This window comes from Ochotona princeps, chromosome 16 (assembly GCF_030435755.1).
Source record: "Ochotona princeps isolate mOchPri1 chromosome 16, mOchPri1.hap1, whole genome shotgun sequence".
In the NCBI taxonomy this organism is placed as follows: domain Eukaryota; kingdom Metazoa; phylum Chordata; class Mammalia; order Lagomorpha; family Ochotonidae; genus Ochotona; species Ochotona princeps.
The window spans coordinates 54172645-54197790 of record NC_080847.1 but is presented as its reverse complement, the minus strand read 5'-3'; the positions used below and the strand labels follow the sequence as shown (position 1 = coordinate 54197790).

The 25146-nt window shown below is 63.8% G+C and overlaps 2 protein-coding genes across 2 annotated transcripts in view; one reads left to right on the top strand and one right to left on the bottom strand.

The window, feature by feature from the left end:
- EMP3 (epithelial membrane protein 3) overlaps positions 1-25146 on the bottom strand; it is a 161618-nt gene that overhangs the window by 119073 nt on the left and 17399 nt on the right. The gene's annotated exons all lie outside the window — the stretch shown is intronic.
- Positions 305-25146, top strand: LIG1 (DNA ligase 1). The gene is made up of 28 exons (XM_058674556.1): positions 305-466; positions 3773-3833; positions 4576-4665; positions 5523-5658; positions 6327-6438; positions 7628-7723; positions 9001-9096; positions 9636-9749; positions 9918-9993; positions 10560-10640; positions 10716-10772; positions 11919-12091; positions 12579-12745; positions 12970-13046; positions 13720-13811; positions 14008-14107; positions 14514-14599; positions 14941-15056; positions 15570-15665; positions 17753-17863; positions 18754-18825; positions 20372-20516; positions 20624-20706; positions 21651-21803; positions 23455-23508; positions 24085-24228; positions 24843-24935; positions 25016-25146. The coding sequence occupies exons 2-28, from the start codon at positions 3817-3819 to the stop codon at positions 25097-25099; spliced, it is 2721 nt and encodes a 906-aa protein (XP_058530539.1). The 5' UTR covers positions 305-466; positions 3773-3816; the 3' UTR covers positions 25100-25146.

The following is a 25146-nucleotide window of genomic DNA, read 5'->3' as shown; positions in this document are numbered from 1 at the left end:
GCCCCGCGCCGAAGCCCGGCCGGCCCTTACTCCCGGCATGCCCCGCGCGGCCTCGCGCCTCTCTTCCCGCCGTGCCTCGCGCAGAGGCTGCCCCTGGACCTTCCCCCTCCTGTTCCTCTCTTCCTCGGCACCCCTGGGGCCTCAGCGACGCCCGTTGCTCCAAGGTGAGGCCAGGGGCCAGTGGAGGCCGGCGGGGCGCTTCCCAGCATGCTCTGCGGGAGGGCTCGCCTTCCCCCTTCTACTGCTTTACCCCTTTGCAGCAAGCCTCTTGTTTATAAACTACAACTCCCAGCGTGCTCCGGGCGGCGGCGGCGCACGGTAGGGCCACGCCCCCAGGCTAGGCTCCGCCCCCTTCCGCCCAAGTCAGCGCGCGAACTTGGTGGCGCGAATTGCGGACGTCGGGGCTGCGAGGAGCCGGTCTTAGTGTGGCGCCCGGCTGCCGGCGCGCGGGGCGAGCGCGAGGCAAGTGGGCCGCCCGCGTGGGGCGGGAGGCCGGGAGGCCGGGGACGGCGAGGGCGCCGGGAGCGGCGAGGGCGCGGGGAGTCCCCCGGCTTGCCCAGGTCCCGCCACGAGTCCCGCCGAGGAGCGCTCGGGAACACGCCGAGGCGACCGGGAGCGCCGCGGGGAGAGGAGCGCGCGGGTCCGGGGTGGTCAGGCGCCGCAGGGAGGGAACCCGGGCCGCAGGGCGGAGGGGACGACGGCGGGGGCCGCGGGATGGGGCCGGGGGCGGGGCCACGGGTAAGGGTGGGGCCAAAGCCGCCGGGGGCGGGGTCACGGGCGGGGCGGGGCCTCCCGGAGAGTCAGGAGCTGGCGGGAAACTGCTTGCTCCGCCGAGGGGAAGCTGGGCGCCACGGAAGGGGGCGTTTGGAGAGAGGCTCTGGCACTGAGCCACAGCTCAGTTCACAGAGCACCCAGAGTTGAGGACGTCGCTGCTTGGCCTCCGGCCCCGTGTGGGCGCGTTGGGATGTGCCCTTTGCTTGTCAGGTGGCTTGAGGAGACGGGGAGCGGGGGAAGGTTCGGGAAGGTGGCGTGTGCAGAAGGCCTCCGTGATTTCACTTTGTCCTAGGGTCCCCTGAAACCCCCCAGGCCCCGCAGCCCCCCGCACCACCCGCACAGCTCTGGTGCAGGACTTGTGGTTCTTTCCTAGAGCTGGGTCGTGACTGCTGTGCCTTGGCCGGGGGGTCAGAAGCGTGCACTGGCCCACGCGGTCAGGCCTCGGTGCCGTTGGGGGTCCTGTGGTTGAGTCACTGGACGGAATAGACAGTCTGAACCGGAGGGTACATCTTAGCCTCGCATTGCTGAGTAGCCGCTAGCCGTACAAGCTCCTTAGATCTAAACCAGTTAAACTCAAGCAAGAACATGAAAACACCTCAGCCCCAGGTCTCAAAAGGTGCCGATCGCTTCGTGATCAAAGGTTTAGTTTTTCAGGGTTTACTTGGAAGACAGCCGGGAATGAGCCAGGCTCAGTCTAGACTGCTGGCTCTGGGCCTGCCCCGGTGGGCGGCAGGGGCTCCCTGAGTGTCCCCTGGTCGGCTGGAGGCTGAGTGGGAAGGGCAGAGCTGGGACCCGCTGCGGAGTGCGGGCATCCGGGTGACGACTGGCCACCTCAGGGCGTCTCTGCTGTGGCGGGAAGTTCTCTTGGCACTGCCAGAGGGTGACATCATCAGACTGACTTCAGGTTGGCTAAGGAGAGGTGCTGTCTGCCTTGCTGGGCCAGAAAGTTACGGAGAGTTAGGGAGCGGCAGTTCTGGGGGAGGAAGCTCGAGGTGGGGCGGGGTGTGTGGAGTGTCCCTGGCCTGGTGAGGGCTTGGGAGTGCACCCCGAGCATGGTGCTGGGGCAAACGGTGGCGGCCCGACTGGCGCCGTAGCCATGGGCTGGGTGAAGGGCCTCCAGGGGGTTATTGTTTGCAGGCAGGACCAATGTGACTTGGTCCCCAGGAGCCTGCAGGGTGAGAGAAGCGAGTTCGTGGGCGTGCCAGGGTCTGAGGTGTGGGGTGTGTTGTTGAGGACCACATCTGGGAGAATGTTACCCAGGGGTGAACACCATCACATCACCAGTCACAGCTCGGTCAGTGCTGGCAGCCCAGGAGTCACGGCCAGCCGGCCCTCTGCACACAGCCTTCCCCCAGCCCCAGCCGGCCCTCTGCACACGGCCTTCCCCCAGCCAGCCCTCTGCACACAGCCTTCCCCCAGCCGGCCCTCTGCACACAGCCTTCCCCAGCCAGCCCTCTGCACACAGCCTTCCCCCAGCCGGCCCTCTGCACACAGCCTTCCCCCAGCCCCAGCCGGCCCTCTGCACACAGCCTTCCCCCAGCCCCAGCCGGCCCTCTGCACACAGCCTTCCCCCAGCCAGCCCTCTGCACCCAGCCTTCCCCAGCCAGCCCTCTGCACACAGCCTTCCCCAGCCAGCCCTCTGCACCCAGCCTTCCCCAGCCAGCCCTCTGCACACAGCCTTCCCCCAGCCAGCCCTCTGCACCCAGCCTTCCCCAGCCAGCCCTCTGCACACAGCCTTCCCCCAGCCAGCCCTCTGCACACAGCCTTCCCCAGCCGGCCCTCTGCACACAGCCTTCCCCCAGCCAGCCCTCTGCACCCAGCCTTCCCCCAGCCCCAGCCGGCCCTCTGCACACAGCCTTCCCCCAGCCAGCCCTCTGCACCCAGCCTTCCCCAGCCAGCCCTCTGCACACAGCCTTCCCCAGCCGGCCCTCTGCACACAGCCTTCCCCAGCCAGCCCTCTGCACACAGCCTTCCCCCAGCCCCAGCCGGCCCTCTGCACACAGCCTTCCCCCAGCCAGCCCTCTGCACCCAGCCTTCCCCAGCCAGCCCTCTGCACACAGCCTTCCCCAGCCGGCCCTCTGCACACAGCCTTCCCCAGCCAGCCCTCTGCACCCAGCCTTCCCCAGCCGGCCCTCTGCACACAGCCTTCCCCAGCTGGCCCTCTGCACCCAGCCTTCCCCAGCCGGCCCTCTGCACACAGCCTTCCCCCAGCTGGCCCTCTGCACACAGCCTTCCCCCAGTAGGCCGCAGGGGAGACTGTAGCTGTCCCTGTCGCTTAGTTAGTAAGCAAGCCTGGGACTTGCCTCGGGCTGGCTGGCAGGAGCTGCTTCTCCCGTCGCTGGAAGGTCTCTGATGGTCTTGCTGCTGGTGGGTTGGCCCACAGAGCCCCTCGGAGGGTCTGTGAACACGGAGGCACAGGGCTGCTTGACTGTGTGCTGAGCACTGCCTGGCTCTTCCAGAGTGGCCGTGCGGGTTTCACATCCCCGCTAGCCAAGGTGAGAGTTCCGGGTGGGCTCCGTCCTTGCCACCCCACACCTTAAACCTTCTGAATGTGCCTTGGAAGGCCCGGGCTTGGCCCTTGCTGTTCCTCCTGGAGTTGGTTGCTACGCACAGGCCAGGCTGACGGACATATGCAGGCAGGCGAACGCCCGCTCCCCCTCGTGACACTGGAAGCTCCGTGGAGACTGTTCTGGTCTGCGGGTTGTTGGCTGAAATGTTCCCTCACCCCTGTAGGACACCTTTGCAGAGGAGCACATAGCCCAGTCCCTGGCTGGCACTGTCACCTCGAGATGACCGTTGGCCCTCGGGAGTCACGCCGGCTTCCCTGAGAGGTCCGCGGCGGTGGAGCATTCGGGGTCATAGAAGCAGTTTTTTCCTGCTGGGAAAGGTAAGGTTTCTGGCTTTACTTATTTATTTATTTTCTTTCTAAAAGAGTTTTAGGGGTTTTGATTAGGCCGACCCCCATTGTGAGCAAGGGCATGGCTTTGTCTTTCAGGAGCACCACCAGGCCGAGAAAAGAAAAGGACAGGAAGTGACGCCACCATGCAGCGAAGCATCATGTGAGAGCCCTGCTCTGACCACACACACACACACACACACACACAGCCCTGACCCAGAGCCCTGCTCTGACCACACACACACACACACACACACACAGCCCTGACCCAGAGCCCTGCTCTGACCACACACACACACACACACACAGCCCTGACCCAGAGCCCTGCTCTGACCACACACACACACACACACACACAGCCCTGACCCAGAGCCCTGCTCTGACCACACACACACACACACAGCCCTGACCCAGAGCCCTGCTCTGACCACACACACACACACACACAGCCCTGACCCAGAGCCCTGCTGTGACCACACACACACACACACAGCCCTGACCCAGAGCCCTGCTCTGACCACACACACACACAGCCCTGACCCAGAGCCCTGCTCTGACCACACACACACACACACATACAAACACACAGCCCTGACTCCTGACCCAGCCCCAGCTGTCCTGGGCATCTGGGGAGTGAGGAAGGGAATGGGAGGGGAGAACCCAAGTACCTGAGGCTCCTGCCTCGTCCTGGGCGCGTCACCCTGGCCCTGGGTTGGAGGCAGAGGTAGGCTTGATCCTGGGCCTTGTGGTATGGGATACCGGACCCAGGGGTGCCCCGACAAACGGGTGAAAATTAAGCAGAGCCTGCCTGGGCACTGCTGGGCCCTGGCAGAGAAGTGTGGGGAGCCAGGGCCGCGTGGGTGTTGTGACCTTCCTCCACCACCCCCTCCCCCCGGCACCCGCAGGTCATTTTTCTCCCCCTCGAAGGAGGGACAGACGAAGAAGCCGCAGAAGGAGACGTCCGGCAGTGGCAGAGAGGGACCACCGCCTGCCAAGTACGTCGGGGCGCCAGTGGGACAGATGCACTCCTAATTCAGGGTGCCTTGGACGCTGGGAAGTCCAGGGGCAGGCCCAGCTGGACCCAGGGCCTTGACCTTGTCTTCAGGCAGCGTCGTTCTTCATTCTAAGCCACATTCCTGCATGAGGCGGAGAAGCTGGCCACGTCCTGGCAGCTCAGTTTGACCTTGCCTCACCAGCCCTGGACGAGCCGGCTGGCCAGAGCAGGGCCTCCGCCCTGCTGGCTCACCTTCCTGGGCACCTGCACGGGGAACTCCCTGCTGTGGGTGCCGGCTCTGCACACACGGGGAGGGTGTGGGGGTGACAGGTGGGCTTTGAGAACACGCGGGGACAGTGTGGGAATAGTGCTTGGTTTCTGTAATGCCCTGTGAGTGGTGAGACTCCAGAAGAAACTCCAGTGCCCCATTTCCAGTCGTCCCCTTAGTCGCACTGCCGCGTGTGTGCACGCGTAGAGTTCTGTTGCCTGGCTTGTCCTGGATCGGCCCTCATCTGTCACAGCAAGTGTGGCAATGAGTCTCAGAGGAGGACAGTTGTGGCTAGTGGTCAGAGCGCCCTGCGTCTGCCATGGAGCTCCGTCCTATGGATCAGAACACATCCCGGGCAGGCACCATGCACCTTGCTGGGTCAGGTCTTACCTACCAATGGAAGGCTGCCAGATGGCTGTGAAAGGCCACTCCGCTGCGGCCTCAGGTGGGGGTCTGTGGACAGGCGGGTCACCATGGAGACGCCTGGAGAGTGCCCTGCAGCTGCTGAGAGGAATGGAGGGGGCTGAAGGGGCATGGCTGGGGCAGCACCCACTCCAGCCGTCCCTGTCCCCGCGTCCTGCACCTCCCAGGGCAGTGCGGAAGGAGCGCAGAGGCGTGGTGGCCGAGAGTGACTCTCCGGTGAAGAGGCCTGGCCGGAAGGCCGCCCAGGTCCTGAGTAGCGAAGGAGAGGAGGAGGACGAAGCCCTCACGCCGCCCCGAGGCCAGGTGGGTCCCCGTCGGCCTGCATCAGAGCAGCCGCGCCCAGGGCTGCGAGCCAGAGGGGAGCTCTGGGGGTGGCACCAGCTACTACTGGGGTCTCTGTCAGGACAGCACACACAGGCCCCGCTGCTGTACCCCAGCATTGGCTCTGCCTGACCCACAGCTGGCTGCCCAAGCAGGAGAGAGGCTCAGAGAGCCCAGCCCTCCTGTGTCTCGGAAGGGCCAGGCCTGCGACTGTCCCTTAGTGTCCCGCGGGGGGACCAGGCCTTGGGACCGAGAGACATTAGCAGCCAGTACTGAAGCACCGCAGAGGGTTGTTTTGCTAGCAGTCACAGCGTTCGGGTTTGGTGCCGGCTGCCTCGGCGCCCGTGACTGGGGGCAGTGACCTCCATACTCGCCATCAGGCAGATGTCACTACGACCGAGGGCATGTCCGTCCTTTCCCTGTGTGTCCCACCACTCGGAGCTGCAGGGGAGCCTGGGACAGGGAGGTTGTAGTCAGGCCTGCCTGCGCCTAGTAGAAGTCAGAAGATTCAGGTGTGTTAGAAAACAGATCCTGAAACTCCCCAGACAGCGGAGGGGTGGCCCTCCAGAGGAGAGGGACCTTGAGGGGCACAGAGAGGTATAAAGCTCCAGCTCCCCATCCCGCCTCAGCACGCTCCTCTCCGCTTCCAGAAGCCTGCTTCAGAGTCCCCACAGGGCTCCCCACCCAGCTCAACCACATCTCCTGAGAACACCCCCTCACCCGTGAGCCTCCCCGCATCGGGCATACCGAAGCGCCTTACAGGTAAGGCCCCCAGGATCTGTGTCCCACATGGTCGTGGGTGTGTGGGTTCCAATCAAAACCCCACGGTTCAGAGCTCTGTCCACTGATGGCCTGAGACCCCGTGGCCATCTCTGTTACATGACGGGATAAGAGTTATGGCACCTGCGGCCCTGACACATTGAGGGCAGGGGTCGGGGATTATGGCTTCATGTGTAGAATGCCCAGTGTAGTACAGCACAGCAGCCCGCAGTGGGTGGAACACCCGTGGGTGTCGGCCGCAGTGTCTTGCAGAGATGGACGTGGAAGTGCATGGCTCGGGTCAGCTGGGAAGGTGGCGGGTTGAAAGCCCCGGCCAGGGCGCAGTGTCTGCTGGGCAGGGCTCCGGGCGGCTGGCGGTGTCAGATCGTGGGCAGCGGGGAAAGCTGTGGGCAGCCGTCTTGGTCACGAAGGCACAGGGAGGTTTAGAGCAGGGAGGACATGGTGAGAGACCCAGGCATGGCACAGGCCTGCTGAGCTCTGGCCGCGGGCAGCTGTATCCCTGGCATGGCTTTCCCGTGTTGGATTGTGCTGTGCAGAGCTGATGGGGAGCACTTACCTGTATTTGGGGGGAGAGCTTGGATGCCCCTGTCCCGTTGTAAACCTGACAGCCCTAAACACAGGTCGGGTCTTTCTGATGGGCACCTCACACGTGAGTGGAAGCATGCGGTCAGCGCGTCAGACCATGACTTCCCATGAAGGAGTGCTAGCCATGTTGCAAAGGCCGCGGGAGCACAGGCTGTCAGCAGGCTGCTGGGCCCTGGTGCTGTGGGTTTGCCCTGGAAACCCCTCAGAATCACCTCAGGTGTTGGGCAGCTGGGGTGTTTGTGCCAGGTCGTGCCTGTCATCCGGTGAGGCGTGATGGCTCCCTGCCACCTCCACTTCTAGATGGCTGTGGTTCTAGAAGATCTGTGTGGGACACAGGGAGAGAGCAGGGTGCCAGGGAGACCCGGTCATGTGCTGTGGCAGTTGACATGTGGGAATCTTCCATGATGGACGTGGGAGAATGAGACAGAAGGTCGCCTGCCCAGGCTCACGCAGCCGGGAAGCGGCAGGGCCTGCAGGACTGGCCCGCACCGGGCAGTGCTGTGGAGGAAGGGGGTCCCGGCGGTGGGCTGAGTGGCCAGAGCAGACCGACTGCGCAGGTCATGATGCTGAGCCTTTGCTTTGCCAGCTCGGAAGCAGCTCCCAAAGCGGAAGATCCAGGATGCCTTGGAAAGACAGGATGCAGAGGAGGAGTGCTGCGCCAAGAGGAGGAAGGAGGAGGAAGGTGAGGATCCTGGGCCACAGCGCCTGTGCAGGGGGGCCCGGGAGGCTGGGCCTGGCCCCTGGGTCAGAGCCCGGGTGCGCCCCCGGCCTCTGCAGCCAGCACTGGGAAGGCGTCGGCCTGGCCACCCTGCCTCGCCACTGCTGTGCTTGCCTTGGGAAAGCGTTCTGCTCTGACACTTCTCCAGACGTGGCCTGCTCACAGCCCTCCTGGTGTCACGTGTTTTCGTGAAGCTGTTCAGGTCGCTGCCTGACCAGTTCATGAACGCCTCGCAGCCTTAAGACAAGCCAGTGTCTGCATTTTGTTATTAATGCTCGCTGATGGCCAGTGCCCTCCCCGGCCGCCACACATTGCTAACCATGGACTCCAGGAAAGGGCCACCGGCCTCCCCTGCCCCGCGCTGCCCTCTGCACAGTTCTTGGTTTTTTTGTCACAGCACCCGTGAAAACCCACTCTGTGCCAGTGCATCCTAAACCCTAGAAACCTCCAGCTCACAGTTCACACAGTGTCCAGCAGGGGTCACCGCATCCCGTTTAAAAATGTCACCTTGCAGCTCGCTGTGATGAACTTTAGGGCCTCTCAGAGCGAAGCAGTCACCACCTGTGCCACCAGCAGATGTTGGCTGGCTTGCGTGTTGAGAGGAAGGGCCGCACCACACTGTGACCCCAGGGCGGGTTGGAATGTGCTCAAGGTCTTATCCAGCAGATTTTAATAGCAAGTATTAAAGTTTCGTTTTTGTGTGTGATGAACTGTCGTGCGCGGTGTCAGCTGGTTCATTTCCCGAGACAGCTGTTACCAGTGAGGAGTCACTGTGTTAAATGCTCAGAGCATAGGCGGGCACTGAAGTTGAGTCCTCCTGGGGGTCCCCAGCCCTGACACCCCCTTCACTGAGAGGCACACCGCCATCGCTCAGCATTCACGGCCTCCACTGAGAGCAGAGAACAGAGCCCCCAGGGAGATGGCCCCCTCGGGGGGACGGCCTTGCACGCATCCCGGTCATTTCCGGGTGGGTCACGGCAGCCAGCTGCGTCAGCACGCAGAAGCGGGGACCGTACTGCGTTGTTGCAGGAATGACCATGAGGGTCAAGTCTGCACGTCAGGGTCAGGCGCGACCGTCACGAGCCTGACTGTTTATGTTGAATCCTGGGTGTGGGGCTCGCAGACCCAGATGCCCGCGGCACTTGGTGGGCCCATGGAGGTGCAGGGGGCCAAAGTGCCTTTGGTGGGGAGCAAAGTGATGTTTTGTTTTGTTTTTTGGGCCATCTGACTTCTGTCACCAGAACCAGAGATCCCAAGAGAAAGACCCATCAAGACTGAAGTGACAGAGAAGGACACGGAGGAGGGGGAGCAGCCCATGGCCCCCCCGGAGCCCTGCGGTGAGTCTGCCCTTCTCCCATCCGTGCTTCAGAGCTGGGAGTGCACGCCGAGCTCCTGCAGCCTGCAGGTGCAGCGCTCAGCCCGGGACCAGCGTGTCTCCCTGCTGTGGGCTGGACTGTTCTGTTGCAGACAGGATAGGCGGGAGGGCGCTGCCAGACAGAGTAGAGGCTTCAGAAGTCACTGACACATTAACTGACAGCCCGGAAAAATCCTGTCAGCTCAGGCCGCCGGGCTGAGGGACAGGCCATGGCTGAGGGACAGGCCACCGGGCTGAGGGACAGGCCCGTGGCTGGTGCCGTCACAGGCCGTGGGCCAGCGGGCAGGGGCCCTCCCGGAGGTGCTGGGCTGATTGCCTTCCTCACGCTGCGCTCCTCACTGTATGCACGGCCTCTGGCAGAGCCCGAGCCCGAGGCTGGCCTGCGGGGTGGAAACGAGGGCGAGGGCAGGACTGCGGAGCTTCCTCCACGGCCAGCGATCTTGGGGTAAAGCCACAGCCTCGGGGCAGCCGCAGTTGGCCTCACTCTGCCTTTGGCTTCAGGAGAGGCCCCTGCGGACAGCGCCTCCAGGCCCCTGGTGACTGTGAAGGAGGAGCCACAGGAGGGCCAGGCCAGGCCGCCAGCCCGCGCCCCCCGGACGCTCAGCAGCTTCTTCGGTGAGTTCCTCGCACAGGGTGCCCGCCCTGCACCTGCCTGCCCACCGGAAGTCGGGCTGCCATCTGCCACTCGTTCCCTGACCCTTGGGACGGTGCTGAGTGGAGAAGGGGGTGAGAGTACATGGGTGCTCTACGGGGAAAGATCCACCATTTCCTGCCTCTTCCCAGCGCCCCGGAAGCCGGCAGTCAAAACAGAAGTGAAGCAGGAGGAGTCGGGCATCGCACTGAAGCAGGAGGCCAGCGGGTGCGTGGTGGGGGTGAGGAGTGGCCCTTCTCTGCTCCCCACGCCGGGGTCTGCTCAGGCTTCCTGTGCTGGGCAGGCCTGGCCACTGCCTTCAGGGAAGGGCCAGGGTCGGGTAGTTAGACTCAGTGGGCCATGGCTGGTCCCTGGTGCAAAAAGCCAGCCGAGCCACAGGCCAGAGGGCAGCAGCCCGGGAGCGGGGTCTCTGCACTGACTTCCATAGGGGCCGGGACCCTCTCGTGGCACCCCCCGCTGTGGCCCTGCCCCTGCCTGGCCTTGCCCCTTACCTCAGTTCAGTGTGTCCTGGGAAAGCCAGTGCAGGCGACTGTCCCACACTGAGCTCTGAGCGCCTCTCCCGGGCCCACCCGTGGACCGCTGCCCTCCCTGGGCCCCCTGTGGGCAACTGCCCTCCCTGGGCCCTCGCTGTACAGGGCTGTGTGTGACTGCCCGGGCTGTGACCCCTCGTTAGCTCATTGTGTTACTGCCTGGACGAGGAGGTGTATGGCCAGTTCCTGTGACATCTCTGACCCAGGGATCGACCCAGTCTGTTCTGCCTTTTGCCTCCACAGACCCCTGGACCCAACGACCTACAACCCTGCCAAGAACAACTACCACCCAGTGGAGGACGCCTGCTGGAAACCTGGACAGAAGTGAGGCCTCCCCTCCCTGGGCTCTCAGTCCGGCCCCTGCTATGTACACAGTCCTAAGTTTCTTTGCCTTCCCAGGGTGCCTTACCTGGCCGTGGCCCGGACGTTTGAGAAGATCGAGGAGGTCTCTGCTCGGTAATGAACGAGGGCTGTCGGGGTGGGGCTCCCCAGCTCTGCCCACTTCCTCTGCAGTGCCCATCTGCTGCCTCAGCCCTCGGGCTTGCGGCCGCTTAGGCCCAGGAGGGCCGGCCCAGGTTCAGGGTGGGGACGCAGGCTCCCTGTCAGGGCGTCAGGCGCTGCAGAAGATGCCAGCCCGAGGCCTCGGTCCCCTGTTTGTTCAACGTTGGGGAGTCCCAGTCTCAGCTCAGCTCAAGCCCAGACTGCCTTGTCTCACCAAGCTCCCTCTGCAAAGCCCCCTCCCGGGGTGCTCCTCGGGCCCCACTCCCAGGGCCTGCACCCCGGTCCTTCTCCCATGTTGCCCGGCGCTCTGTTCTCCCGCTCTGCTCAGCTTAGCTGTCCGTCCCCGCCGGTCCTGGCTGCCCCGTGGTGCCCCTCCCGCCCGTCTGCCACGGGTCATCTCACAGGGCCCAGCGCTAACAGGGCGTGTGGGCTATTCCTGCAGATGTGTTTGTTTGGTTTCACTTTTGTGGAAGGGAGAAGGGAAGGGATTCGTGTACTGGCTTACTCCTTAAAAGGCCCCAGTGGCCAGGGCTGGGCCAGGCCAAAGCCTGAGCCAGGAGCTCTGGTTTCCACCTCACATGGTAGAAGGACTGAAGCCTTCCCAGGTATGTTAGCGGGGAGCTGGGTCAGGAGCAGAGCAGCTGGGACTCAAACCCATGCTCCACTGTGAATCCCTGTGTCACAGGGAGCAGCTGAACCCACTGGACTGGCGCTTCGTTCTTGTCACTGTGCCCGTGAACACTGGAGACATTTCCGCTGTGCCAGGGTCACAGTGTGGGGAAGCCCCGCAGGCCTGCCAAGGACTCGAGTCCAGGCTGCAGCGGGTGGCGGAGGGGAGGCAGGCCCAGCTCTGCTGCTTCCCCGCCTGCCCTGTGCCTGGGGGCCTGGGGGCCCAGCTCTGCCACCGGGGCAGGAAGGCTGTGATAGCAGCTGTGGGGACACTCGTGCTGACCGTCCCCAGAGGAAGTGCCGGGGTGGCCGAGGCCTCTGCCAAGTGGTTCAAGCACTCGGTGCATTTACACTTGGCTCCCGCCCCTGCCCTGTTCTCCTGCTGCCCTTGAGGAGCCAGCCAGGAGGTCACAGCCCCGACCTCCCCCACAGGCTTCGCATGGTGGAGACGCTGAGCAACCTGCTGCGCTCCGTCGTGGCCCTGTCACCGCCAGACCTGCTCCCCATCCTCTACCTCAGCCTCAACCGCCTGGGGCCGCCCCAGCAGGGCCTGGAGCTCGGTGTGGGCGACGGCGTCCTGCTCAAAGCCGTGGCCCAGGCCACAGGTGCGAAGGGGCAGCGTGGGGAGGTGGGGAGAGGTGACTGACAGGTTATGGAGGGTGACTTGCTGGGCAGACTGTGGCGTGTTCCACGATAGTGGGTCAGGGTGAGAGGCCAGGCCGGGATTGGGACAGTGCTGCAGGCATACAGACCAGGAACCAAGGCTGGGAGACTGAGAAGAGTCATGGCAGGGAGTGAGGCTGGGACCCAGCAAGGAAGCAGAGTTCCTGAAGGGCTCCCTCTGGCAGGGCCTGGAGCAGGGAGTGGGTGGGTGAATGGGCAGGCTCCAGCCTTGGGGACACACATCGGCAGTGGGGGCTGGCTGCCCAGGGCCTGGGGTGCCCCGCCTTCATCAGGAGGGCATCTGGGAGTCTAGAAGGACCGTGCGCAGGTGGGAGTCACCAGGCCGCATGTCGGGAGGGACAGCGGGAAGGGGACAGGCCAGAAGCAGCGAAGGGGGCCCAGCTGCAGCCGCCCCGCCTCCCCTCCCAGGTCGGCAGCTGGACGTCGTGCGGGCTGAAGCAGCCGAGGTGGGCGACGTGGGGCTGGTGGCAGAGAACAGCCGCATCACTCAGCGATTCATGGTGCCGCCACCTCCTCTCACCGCTGCCAGGGTCTTCACCAAATTCAAGGAGATTGCCCAGCTCAGTGGCAACGCTGTGAGTGGGCAGGACGGTCACCCCGGTAGCCATGCCTCAGAGACCTGAGGCTGTGTATCTGTCCCCTCTGTGGGCCATGTCCCCTCTTGCTGTGTCTGGGTAAAGAGGAAGGGAGGCCAGTGGGAGAGACAGGTGTGAGGGGAGGGAAGGGGACAGGTGTTCCACAGCGAGGGGGGCAGGGCTGGGCCCTGCGGCTCACCTCCGCCCTCCACCGCCTCCTCCAGGCCACCAACAAGAAGATGGACATCATCAGAGGCCTCTTTGTCGCCTGCCGCTACTCGGAAGCCCGATTCATCGCCAGGTGACTGGGGTCTGCAAGCTTTGGGAGAAGGCCCCGCAGCTAGGGAGTTGAGAGTACCTGGAGGCCTGCTGGCGCCCTGGCTGCCCTTGCATGAGGAGCCTGAGCTGCCAGGCCCCATCCTGGGCCACTCCTCCCTCAGCAGTGCTGCCTGGAGGTGGCCCTGCAGCGGAGGGAAAGTGCGCCGTGTGTGATTAGCAATGCTTGCCTTGGCCAGAGAGTCGCAGCATGCAGCAGGAGGCCTCGTGCGTGCCGCGGTGACTGGTCTTGTCACGGGCATGTCAGTCTCTGTTCCCCCATGTAGCCTTGGGTGAGACCCTGTCGTCCTCACCCCTGCTGACAGCAGGGAGCTGGCCCAAGGCCACCGGGTTCCAGCAGGTGCTCCCATCACACTCAGCAGGGTGGGCTGTGTTCAGTGTCCTCCCCACCCCCCGCTGGGCCCCATCTTACCTTCTCTGGGTAGCTGGGAAGTTGTGCGGCCTCCCGTGAGGACCTGTCATGCCCGTGGTCGCAGTCACCATATGGCCTTTGCCCCATCTGTGTGATCTCGGGTCCCTTTCCAGCTCTGGAAGCTGTTGGTCTGAAGACGGAGTTGGCAGTGGGTCGAGGTCGGGGAGATGGGTGGAGGTGGGTTGGGAAGGTACCAGCAAGCCCCCTTGGCTGTTCTCTTCCCCAGGTCCCTGAGGGGGCGGCTGCGCCTCGGGCTGGCAGAGCAGTCGGTACTGACCGCCCTCACCCAGGCTGTGAGCCTCACGCCCCCTGGCCAAGGTGAGCCCCTCCCGCAGTCCCAGTGAGGCTCCCATGCCCTTTCCAAGGCCACATCCCCGGCTTCCCCACGCAGCTTCTACCCTGGGGCCACTGAGCCACCATGCTAATGTGCCTTGCCCAGCTGCGAACCCGTGACAGCAGCCTGGGTGGCCGAGGGGTTGGCATACCCCCAAGTCCCTGGTGGCTCTTTTTCCAGGGTTCCCCCCAGCTGTGGTAGATGCTGGGAAGGGCAAGTCGGCTGAGGCCCGGAAGGCGTGGCTGGAGGAGCAGGGCATGATCCTGAAGCAGACGTTCTGGTGAGCCCAGGGGGGACACGTCAGGTGGAGCTGCAGACGGGGTGGGGAGGGAGGTGGTGCAGGGCTGGTGACGGCGGGGACGCTGGGGTTCCAAGTTCCAGGTGGGCTGCTGGAGAATGCCACCCCACGGCCCTCGGTCAGTGACAGTCGGAGACCGGGAGCCCATGAGCAGACCCCTGTGAGCAGGGCCACAGCCCGGCCTGCAGCTGTGCAGCTCTGCCTGGGCCTCCAGCTGTGGGCCTCAGCCTGAGTCTGCAGAGGAAGCCTGGCCTCATGGTGCCCAGGCAGAGGGAGGCAGTTACGTAGGGTGGCCATGAGGGAAAGCACGGGGACAGGGGGGCTGCAGAGGCCTTTCCCAAGCCGTGCGAGTTCTGCTAAGGTGACCCCGTCCTGTTCTCACCCCCAGCGAGGTGCCGGACCTTGACCGGATCGTGCCAGTGCTGTTGGAGCACGGCCTGGAGAAGCTCCCGGAGCATTGCAAGCTGAGCCCAGGTACCGGCCCCTGGGCTCCTCCCTGGCACAAAAGGCCTCGTCCTTTCTCCCCAAGCATTCTCGGCTGACAGATGGGTGGGCGGAGCTGTTGGGATGCCAGCGGCCAGCGCACATGGCGCTGTCTCATTCACCGATGTCCAGAGCGGGCGGGGTGTGCACTGTGCTGACAAGAATGGAGGACCCTGTGCTCGCCTGTGTGCGCCCGAGAATCATCCCCCAGTGTGTGTGAGCACATCCCCCCTCAGGACTGCAGGGGCCTGAGCAGGAGCAGCCTCGTCCCTGTCTTCTGCCCTCTGGTCTCATGGCCTGTCCCACCGACACCCTCCCTCTGTCTCGCCAAGGCACTCCCCTGAAGCCCATGCTGGCCCATCCCACCCACGACATCAGCGAGGTCCTGAAACGCTTTGAGGAGGCAGCTTTCACCTGCGAGTACAAATACGACGGGCAGAGGGCACAGGTATGGGGCAGGATGACCCTGCCATGAGCAAGGCGCCAAGAGCAGGACAGGGCTGGCTGCTGCCCACTCGACCCGTCTGGGCCATCATGTCCACCTCCATGCAGTGGGCGTGAGAATAACCCTTGGCTGCCCTGCCTGGGAGAATCATCCATACCCCTAACCTCTGGTGGCTCAGGCGTGTTGGCCCCATTGCTGCCCTGCTGTGAGAGCAGTGAGAGGAGGTAGGAACACGCTTGGCACTCAGGGACTGTGGCTGACAACTGCACCAGCCATGGGGACCAGAGTGGTACAGCGCAAAACAGCAGTTAACACAGCAGGGACACGGGCTGACTGGTAGGGCTGTAGGGTTCGAGGATGCCAAAGGGAAAGGCGGGGACAGGTGCAGGTGCCCCCAAGAAGGTGACTCACTGGGGCTCCAGGCCACATCCTGCTTCAGAACCTCCTCGCGTGCAGTGAGGAGGGGCCGGGATGGGGGGTGGGCTTGGGCCTGACCCCCTGCCCTCCTCGCTGCAGATCCACGCCCTGGAAGGGGGGGAGGTGAAGATCTTCAGCAGGAATCAGGAGGACAACACTGGGAAGTACCCCGACATCATCAGCCGTATCCCCAAGGTGGGTCTGCCATGCTGTCGCCCTGGCGAGGTGGGGCTGCAGAGTGGGCAGTTTCCCGTCCAGGTTCTTGGCTCCCATAAAGACCAGAGTCCTAAGCAGAGGCTGGCAACCTGTAACCTATATGGCTCGGAGCAGGATTTAGGTAACAGGAAATAGGCAGTCAAGCGGGTGTGGCCGCCATCCCACAGGGTGACATGCCTGCCGTGGTGCCCCAAGGGCTATCTTTGTCAGGAAGTAGTTGGTACTCTAAATGGGATCTGCAGACAGGGTGGGTCTTAGCGTGTGCCTGGTCTCCAGTCTCCTGGGAAGCTTGGAGATGGGATTACATGAAGACCAGAGAGCTGAGGCCACCCAGGCCCAGGGGTCAGGCAGCAGGAGGTGGGAGTGGGTGGCTCCTGTGGCCTGGGGCAGCCTGCCCGGACCTGCCCTGAGCGCTGCCGCTTCCCTAGCCGGTCACCCCAGCCTCTGGCTTCCACTGGTCTTGGCTGCTTGGTTTTTGTTTCCAGCACTTGTCCCCAGCTAGCTGTCGCATTTCCAGACAAGATGGAGGGAGAGGGGTCCCGGCACCTGTCGCTTTCCATGAGGACGCCTTTGTGCTGGGCAGTTTCTTGTTACCACAGCAAGGTGCCTGAGGCGAGCGAGCTCAGAAGGGGCTGGGTTTGGGAGCGTATCAGGTAGCCCAGTTGTGGCACAGTGTGTGTGAGGGAGCATCAGTCCCACAGCGTGGCAGGAGGGAGCAGCAGGGCCCAGTGGTCGGGCTCTGATAGCCAACCCTCAGGTGAACTCGTGGGCACACCCCCGTGGCATGAGGCCCTCCGCATAGGTCTGCCTCCAGACACTGTCCCTCCCAGCGCCCTCGGCTCCCGCTTTGGCGTTTATGTGTCTGTGGCTTACTGCAGCGTGGGGCTGCTGGCACCAAAAAGCCGGGGCTGAGTAGCTGTGCTGATGCTCTGGTCAGGTATGGCCCTGGCCACAGACATGTCAGCCCGGAACCGCATCAGCACTGGGCTACACAGGCCCCAGGGGCTTTCCTGCCTCTGGGACCTCGGTCCTGGCTCAGAAGCCCCCCATGTGCCCTTGTGGCCTGTCCCCGTCACGTTGGGACAGGCAGGTTCAGTGAAGGCAGCAGATAGCACACACCTGCTTCAAGGCCTCGTGTCTGAGAGGTGATGGTTCCAGGTGTGCAGATGATCCATGGCAGGGTCAGGCTGCCCAAGGCAGTGCCCCAGTCCGCTCAGAAAGCCCCCGCGTTCTCTTCCTCCAGTCCCTGGGCGAGTAAGCCCCATCCTCTGGCGCTCCCCACCCCATCTGCTGTCTGCCGACAGTTCCACCGTGAGCTCCAGAGCCCCATGGAGGTGTCACGCACAGCCTCGTGGTGCCTATTTCTAGCCGGTTTTGCTCGCCCTCTTAGTTCATGTTTCTTGGACTATGCTCTGCGCCAGATCCTGTTCCCGAGGCCAGGGTGTAACTTGGACTTGTCAGGGTCTCTGCCCGTGCCACACTCTTGCTGCAGGCTGGCAGGCTTTACCGGCGCCAGCCCTTGTCCTGGCTCTACAGGGAAGCCCTGGTGTCCCACTGTACAGCATCCGGGGCCATGAGGCCACCTGCTCTGGAGTCGGGAGAGAGCCTCCTGTAGAAGGGAAGAACATTCCAGGCATTGTGGGGGGTGGGGCATCTGGAGGGGTGAAGCCTGTTGGAGAAACAGAAGCTAAGGGCTCTGGGGAATGGCCATGGTCACACGTGGGCTGTGGCTGCCGTGAGAGAGTGGGTCGATGCCTGTGCTGGGAGACCCATAGGATGACATGGCTCAGGCTGGATTAGTGAGGTTATGAACACCCCAGATGGACTTGAGGGAGTGAATCCCAGGGTCCCTGGGAACTGCCTGGGCGACGGGGCGTTTCCAGCAGGGAGTCCTTGTTGGACTTCAGGTTCCACACGTGTGTGTGTGTGTGTGAGAGAGAGGGGGGGAGGCCTGCCCGGTGCATCCCCGGGCCTGGGACCTGGCGTAGGAGCAGGGGATTGTGGACCTGTGGGTGCCTTCTGACCTCACCCTCCACTTCTTACAAACCCTGGTCCCTCCCGTCCAGATTAAACTCCCGTCAGTCACGTCCTTCATCCTGGACACAGAGGCTGTGGCCTGGGACCGCGAGAAGAAGCAGATCCGGCCATTCCAGGTGCTCACCACCCGCAAGCGCAAGGTAGCGTCTGCCCCTCACCTGGCACGGCCCCCACTCCCTCTGTCACCTGGCACGGCCCCCCACTCCCTCTGTCACCTGGCACGGCCCCCCACGCCCTCTGTCACCTGGCACGGCCCCCCACTCCCTCTGTCACCTGGCACAGCCCCCACTCCCTCTGTCACCTGGCACGGCCCCCCACGCCCTCTGTCACCTGGCACGGCCCCCCACTCCCTCTGTCACCTGGCACAGCCCCCACTCCCTCTGTCACCTGGCACGGCCCCCCACTCCCTCTGTCACCTGGCACGGCCCCCCACTCCCTCTGTCACCTGGCACAGCCCCCACTCCCTCTGTCACCTGGCACGGCCCCCCATTCCCATCCTCACCTGGCATGGCCCCCCACTCCCTCTGTCACCTGGCACTGCCCCCCATTCCCATCCTCACCTGGCATGGCCCCCCATTCCCACCCTCACCTGGTGAGGCCCCCACTCCCGCCTCTCTGGGTCCAGCCCATCCTGCCACTCCCTAGGACAGCTGGTCTGGATGTTGGTTTCCACCTTCTCCAGTAGTTCCTTCCCCCACCCCCAGCTCCTCATCCCTGCAGCCGGGGCTGGGAGCAGGACAGGCCATTCACCTGCCATCTTGCTGTGAAAGATCTGCCCCCAGAGCCCCCCTGCTTGCAGCCCACTTCCCCTCACTGCTGACTGGCCAGAGTGTTATGTCCCCACCCTCTGCAAGGGAGGCTGGGAGAGCAAGTGCTGGTGCAGGGGCATGTGCTCTGGGCCTTAGAGGAGTCGTTCCAGGACTCCGGCCACAGCCTGGCTGCCCCACCAGCCTGCAACCTGTTAGCTGGGTGCAGGGGGCACCCCCCGGTCCCGTCTCACCTTCCCCCTCCCAATGTCCATGCTGCCCAGGATGTGGACCCATCTGAGATCCAGGTGCAGGTGTGTTTGTACGCCTTCGACCTCATCTACCTCAATGGACAGGTGAGTCCTAGGAGCTAGCCTTTTGGCTCTTTTGTCACCGAGAGGCCACGCTCAAACTGTTCCTCCAATGAACCTTCCAAGGTGTCTCAAGCCCCGTGCCCTCCCACGTGAACGCCCCTCCTTCCCCCGCACCATGCTGAGGTTTTCAGTGTAGGTGTGTGACTGGATTTCTCACTTGATGGGATGGACGTCAGGAAGATTCCCACTTGTTTGTATAATAGTGTACAGGGCATGAGGCAGAGGTCTGACAGCTATGGCTCCCCCTGCCCCTAGGGTGAGCCCACCCTCCTGGGATGGCGAGGCGGCCAAGGGAGGAGCCACCGCCTCTTCCTGCTGGCCCAGCCAGGGGCTCGAGCCACGTCCAGGCTTGGGTCTGTGTGGGGCGTTTTGCACAGGGCTGCCAGGACTGCCAGGACTTGGAGGGCAGGTGCAGCCAAGGTCATCAAGTGAATCCGTCCCCACGCGCCCGTGGGGTCTCCTGTGTGGAGCAGGGAGAGCTTTCCCGTGGCAGAACTGGTCCCACGTAGTGTTGCCTGTGGTGGCCATTGGTCCCGCCCTGATGTCTGCAGGGTGCTGTTGGAGCACAGCCTCACCTGTTTGCTTCTTGAAAGGTAGTATTTTATTTACGTGGACGGTGGAGACAAAGGGAGAGGCAGAAAGAGGGCTTCTCTCCACTGGTTCACTCCCCAGGTGGCTTGGCCAGACCGGAGCCAGGAGCTTGGAACTCCACCTGGGTCTCCCACGGAAACCCAAGCACGTGGGCCATCTGCTGCCGCGTGGGGTGCATTAGCAGGGAGCCGCGTCAGGAGCAGAGCAGCCAGGGCAGACGCGGGAGCAGCATTGCAAGTGGAGGCTTAGCCTCCAATGCCCCAGCACCAGCCTTGGGCCTCGCCCACCTGTGCCTGCCTTTGCTGCATCCTGTGGCAGCCCAGAGGACCAGGAGCATGCTAGCTGTGCCACCCAGCCACCGCCACCTCTGTGGGTCCAGCCGGTGGCAGACAGAACAGTCCGCCGGAGTCGTCTGCTGGGCATGCACAGACTGGCTTGTCGGTGTCGCTGGGCACCTGTGACCGCACATGAGCGCGTCCCAGTGACCCCGTGCTTAGGCACAGGAGGCACATGCCCTCTCACAGAAAGGGGCCGTGCTCCGACACTTTCAGGATTGAGGGGTTCTGGGCCAACCCCTGTGGGTACCTGCCGAGGGGTTCACAGTGCCCGGTTAACAGGCATACTCTCCCCAGACCTGTCTGTGAGCTGCCGTCGCTGGCTCCCCTCCTGGTTTTGGCTGGCTGGTAGTAGGCGTAGCAGGAGGCCCGGGAAGGGTTCCGCCCACCCGATGCCCTTGAGGTCCTCAGCCCTACATGGTGCCCGTTTCCACCAACCCACCAGCCCAGTGCTGAGAATTCCCACAGTGCTGCTGGCAGCTGGTGCCTCCCTCCCAGGGTGCTCGTGAGCCCCGTCCCAGCCGGGGACCTGTCCATGTTGCGCAGTGTGCGAGCCAGGGCTGCTTCCCATCCCCTCCACAACACCTGCCCTCTCCCCTCAGTCCCTGGTGCGTGAGCCCCTATCCCGCCGCCGGCAGCTGCTTCGTGAGAACTTTGTGGAGACCGAGGGCGAGTTTCTCTTCGCCACCTCCCTGGACAGCAAGGACCTGGAGCAGATCGCCGAGTTCTTGGAGCAGTCTGTGAAGGGTGAGGACACCCGCGCCCCTCCCTAGGGTCCATGGCCCCTGGTGACCAGCACTGGTCCCCGGCCCTGGGTGCACAGTTCCCAGGGACCCTGCTCGTGTCTCCTGCAGACTCCTGTGAGGGGCTCATGGTGAAGACCCTGGAGGTGGATGCCACCTACGAAATTGCCAAGAGATCGCACAACTGGCTCAAGGTACCAGCCCAGCCTTGCTCCACAGCGCCTCTCCCAAGTGGGCAGTTGACCTTGAGTCGGGCACTGCCCAGGCCAAGTTCTGGAGCCCTGCGCCCAGCCCTGCCCAGTCTCCATTCTCCTTTCCCATAAGTCCGTGTGAGTTCAGCAGGAGTGGGAGGGTGCTGCGCTGGCCACACAGCCCTAGAACCAGGGTGGGAGTGACACGAGGGCTGCACTCCCCCTGAACGTCCTTCCATGCGAGAGCAGGCTGGGGAGTGCTGACCCAGTGGAGGTGTGAGGAATGTGGCAGGCATGGGCTTGGGCCAGGGAGGTGGTCAGCCCCGTGTGGGGAGGGCAACTGAGCCCAGGATGTGGGGAGCAGACAAGTCAGAGTGGCCAGTGGCCCTGGGACCACCCCGGAAGGTAGAGCTGCACAGGTTCTGGGGAGCAGGAGGCACATGGTCTGACCATCCCTGCCCAGCTCCTGCTACTCGCTGGCTTGGGGCGGGCACAGCGGGATTGATGTCAAGAAGAGGGGCTGTTGTCTGGGAGATGGAGCTGGAGAGGAGAGGCAGCCACGGGGATGGGTCTGCCCCTGTGTGCGGCTCTCTGGCTCCTGCCCACCCCCCGACCCTGAGCAGCTCTGAAGCTGTGACCCTGTCCTGCCTCAGGAAATACACACCCTCATATCCTGAAGGCAAGCTGCCTCGACATGGGCTCTCCCTGTGGAGGCGTACGGGAGAGCCGGCCTCGTCTCCAGGCTGAGGGCCAGCAGGAGCCAGGGGACGGAACCAGGTCCCAGCCCCATCTCAGAGCCCCACGCCTTCCTCCTCCAGCCTCTTATCAGAGGCATCCTCAAGTCCTTCTAGAAGCTCTCGCCCCAGATGCCCGTGGCCTCCAGCAGAGAAGTCTGTGCCCTGTGCTCCCCCCACCACCCTGCCATCTCTTGCTCGGCTCTCCCACAGCTGAAGAAGGACTACCTGGATGGTGTAGGTGACACCCTGGACCTCGTGGTGATTGGTGCCTACCTGGGCCGGGGGAAGCGCGCCGGCCGCTATGGGGGCTTCCTGCTGGCCTCCTACGACGAGGACACTGAGGAGCTGCACGCCATCTGCAAGGTCCTGAGGCGGGGGCGGGGCCTGGCCGTGGGAGGGAAGTAGACCCCTGGGGGTCTTGCTGCTAACAGTCCAGGGAGCATTACATCCTCCCTGAGAAGGGAGGCCTTGGACTTGGCTCGAACTGCAGCAGCTCTGACTGCACAGAAACCTGGTTGCCCTGGGGATGGCGTGAGGGTGACGTGCCAGGGACTGCGTTCAGCTGCTGCTGGCTGGATTTCGAGCAGGATTTGTTCCTTTGTCTTGGAACAAGAAGTCTGGAGCGGGCAGCCTTCCCTAGCACTCAGATAGACACCTCCTGTCTCCCCACAAGTGTTCGTCTCATGGCCCTCTGGCATCATTGTGGAGTGTCTGCGAGGGTTCGCGCCATCTTGCATGCTGGAGACCAGGGAGAGGGCATGTGGTTGAGCCAGTGGTGGGATGCCGGCAGCCATAGGGGAGTGGTTGGATCCAGGCCTGGCTCTGCTGATGAGCAACCTGGGAAACAGCTGGTGTTGACCCAAGCACCGGGGTCCCTGCTACCCACACAGAAGACCAGGAGGAGCTCCTGGCTTCAAGTAACTGAATGACGGAGAACAAGACACAGGGTCCAGGAGTGCGGGCCTCCTAGGCCAGTGAACAGGACCTGCTTGAGCCTCAGCGGCCAGTCCCCACATGCCTGTGGTAGCCGGGGCTGGGCCATGCCTAAGCTGGGAGCCCAGAGCCCCAAGGGTGTGTGCTAGCAGGGAGCTGGGCTGGGGAACAGGGCCAAGCCCCATGCCCAGGCACTCGAGTGTGCACAGGTGGCTTCCTCACCACTCGGCCAGAGGCCCACCTGCTGCGTCACCACAGGTGACACGGTGGCATGCCTTGAAGCCGGTTTGAAAGCTTTCAGGTGGAAGTGTTCTGGGTTCCTGAACCCGTTTTCCGTTGCTGGGGTCCAGTTGTCAGTGGCTTTGTCTTTCCACGTGCGTCAGCACCGAGCGCCTGTGAGACCGTGTGCTCGGTGACAGACGTGGCCGTGTGACCGTTGGTGTTCTCAGGTCCTAGCCTGCCACCATCTGGCAGTATTGGACTCTGGGTTTGCTGGACAGCTTCATTCCCCACATCCAGCAGCCAGGCCTGGGCCTCTGTCACGGTCTCCCATGTGGAGGCCAGGGGGCCGGCCGCTTGAGCCATCTCTTTTTGCCCCTCAGAGTATGAGTTAGAAGGAAACAGATCGAGAGGAATGGGCTTTGAACCCAGGCCCTCCAGGGTGGGTGGCATTGCCCTCCTCCAATAGAGCCTTTCAAGAACGGTGAACAGGGCAAGAGGCAGAAAGGCCGCTAGGGTCCTCGGCACCACTCGACCCCTGCTCCGCAGAAGCCAGCCAGCGAGGCTCTGCCAGCCTGCGTGTCACCGCCAGGTCCTCCCCTTGACTCTCCGGGTGGCTGAGAGTCCCCCGTCGGAGGCAAGGACAGTGTTGTAGGTCCCAGGAGAGTGACGTCCAGGCCGGGACCTGAGCCACAGGAGGCCAGGGTTCCCCACACAGCAGGAGCGCCTGCCTCCCAAAACCCCCAGTCCTGTGGGTGCCCTTGACTGGAAGGGCTAGGCCAGGTCCATAGGGGGCAGAACAGAGAGGAAGTGCCCAGCAGGGCTGCCAGCTCAGTGTCTGACCATCATGTCCTCCCTGTAGCTGGGCACGGGCTTCAGCGATGAGGAACTGGAAGAGCAGTACCAGCACCTGCAGGTGAGCTGTGCCCCCACTGAGCCCCGCATCCCCACCCGGCCCCACAGCCCCACCCAGCCCCGTGCCCCTACCCGGCTCTGCGTCCCCAGCTGGCCCCACGCCCCCACCCAGCCCCACGTTGCCACCTGGCTACATGCCCCTGGACGCAAGGCTCCTGCTGCTTGGGACTCAGCAGACCGTGGAAGGGCAGGGGCAGCAGAGCTGGTGTTGGGATCCAGCGTGTCCAGGCTCAGGGGCTAGTTCTGGCAGCTGCTGGCCGTGGGGTCTCCCCACTCCAGTGTGTGGGTGTCTGGGCCGTCGTTGGACAGAGGTTGGGCCTCTGTCCCTTTCTGTGTTTCTCCTTCTCTGGGCCCCAGCCACCCTTGCCCCAGGTTTCTAACCCTTCTGCGTTTTTAGTGTCTCACTCCCAGAAATCTCTGTCTTCATTTCTTCCCTTTTCCCAACCCGCTTCTTTCCCCATCCCGGAGGGAAGCCCGTCTCCTCTATCCCTTCATTCTGACCTCATTCCCAGCCGCCCCCTCCCCAGCCCCTGACCTTGAGACCTGGGACCCTCTCCTTTCCCACTGCTCCCTGCAGGCCCTGGTGCTGCCCAGCCCACGGCCCTACGTGCGGGCAGGCGGTGCTGCGGCCCCCGACCACTGGCTGGATCCGATCACCGTCTGGGAGGTGAAGTGCGCGGACCTCTCCCTGTCCCCCATCTACCCCGCTGCCCGCACCCTGGTGAGTGAGAGGCATGACACTGGCTGAGCAGGGTTGCAGGAGGGGGAGCAGCCGTGGCCGGCACGGGAAGGCCTGGGTGGACCTGCGTGGGAAAATGTGCCCGCTCTGGGGTTCCTCGGAGCTTTGGACCCTGCCGGCACATGGGGGAGCGCGCAATCTCAGACTCTCAAATTGGTGTCATTTCTGACCCATGGCAGTTGGAGTCAGGGCCACTGTGTACATGAGAGGAGCTGGTGTCTGGGCAGTGCCCATGGGCAGCCGTGCTGTGCTGAGAAGGGGCAGGCCTCCTGTCTGCACTCCCTGAGTGCCTCAGGACACAGCATGGGGACATGAGCTTGTCCACTGTCTGAGAGGACACGTAGGCACCTGTCCGGGCTCTGCAGGCGAGAGGGGGTTCTGGAGTCCAGGCCGTGTGTCCCCAGCCCTGAGCATCACAACAGCTGCCACGGTGGCCAGCATTGCTCGAGTGCCTGCATACCTGGCTGCCAGTGTCCGTCAGCTCACCGAGTCCTGGCACAGTCCCTCTGCGAGGATCGGGACAGGGAAGCCAAGGGGAGGACGGGGAGACTGGACTGGGCCAGTTGCGAGCAGATTCGCTGTCGCCCCTCCCGCAGGTGGACAGTGAGAAGGGCATCTCCCTCCGCTTCCCTCGGTTCGTTTGTGTCCGCAGAGACAAGAGGCCGGAGGATGCCACCACCAGTGCCGAGGTGAGGCTCTTGGGGTGGGGGCGTGGGCGGGCGCGGCAGCAGCCGGCGTGCCTCCAACACACCGCTGCCTGCCCACACAGGTGGCCGAGATGTACCAGAGGCAGAGTCAGATCCAGAACCAGCTGGACTCGGACTCAGACTCCGACATGGACGATTTCTTCTGAGCCCCCGGCCACGCCTCGTGCAGAGCAGCGGCGACGACCCAGTCTGC

What these genes read in the sequence shown, in the direction of transcription:
- LIG1 (XM_058674556.1), top strand. An exon ending in ATCGAGGAGGTCTCTGCTCG is followed by an intron (nt 10,773 to 11,918) that starts GTAATGAACGAG and finishes CCTCCCCCACAG; the next exon opens with GCTTCGCATGGTGGAGACGC. An exon ending in CCTCACGCCCCCTGGCCAAG is followed by an intron (nt 13,812 to 14,007) that starts GTGAGCCCCTCC and finishes CTCTTTTTCCAG; the next exon opens with GGTTCCCCCCAGCTGTGGTA.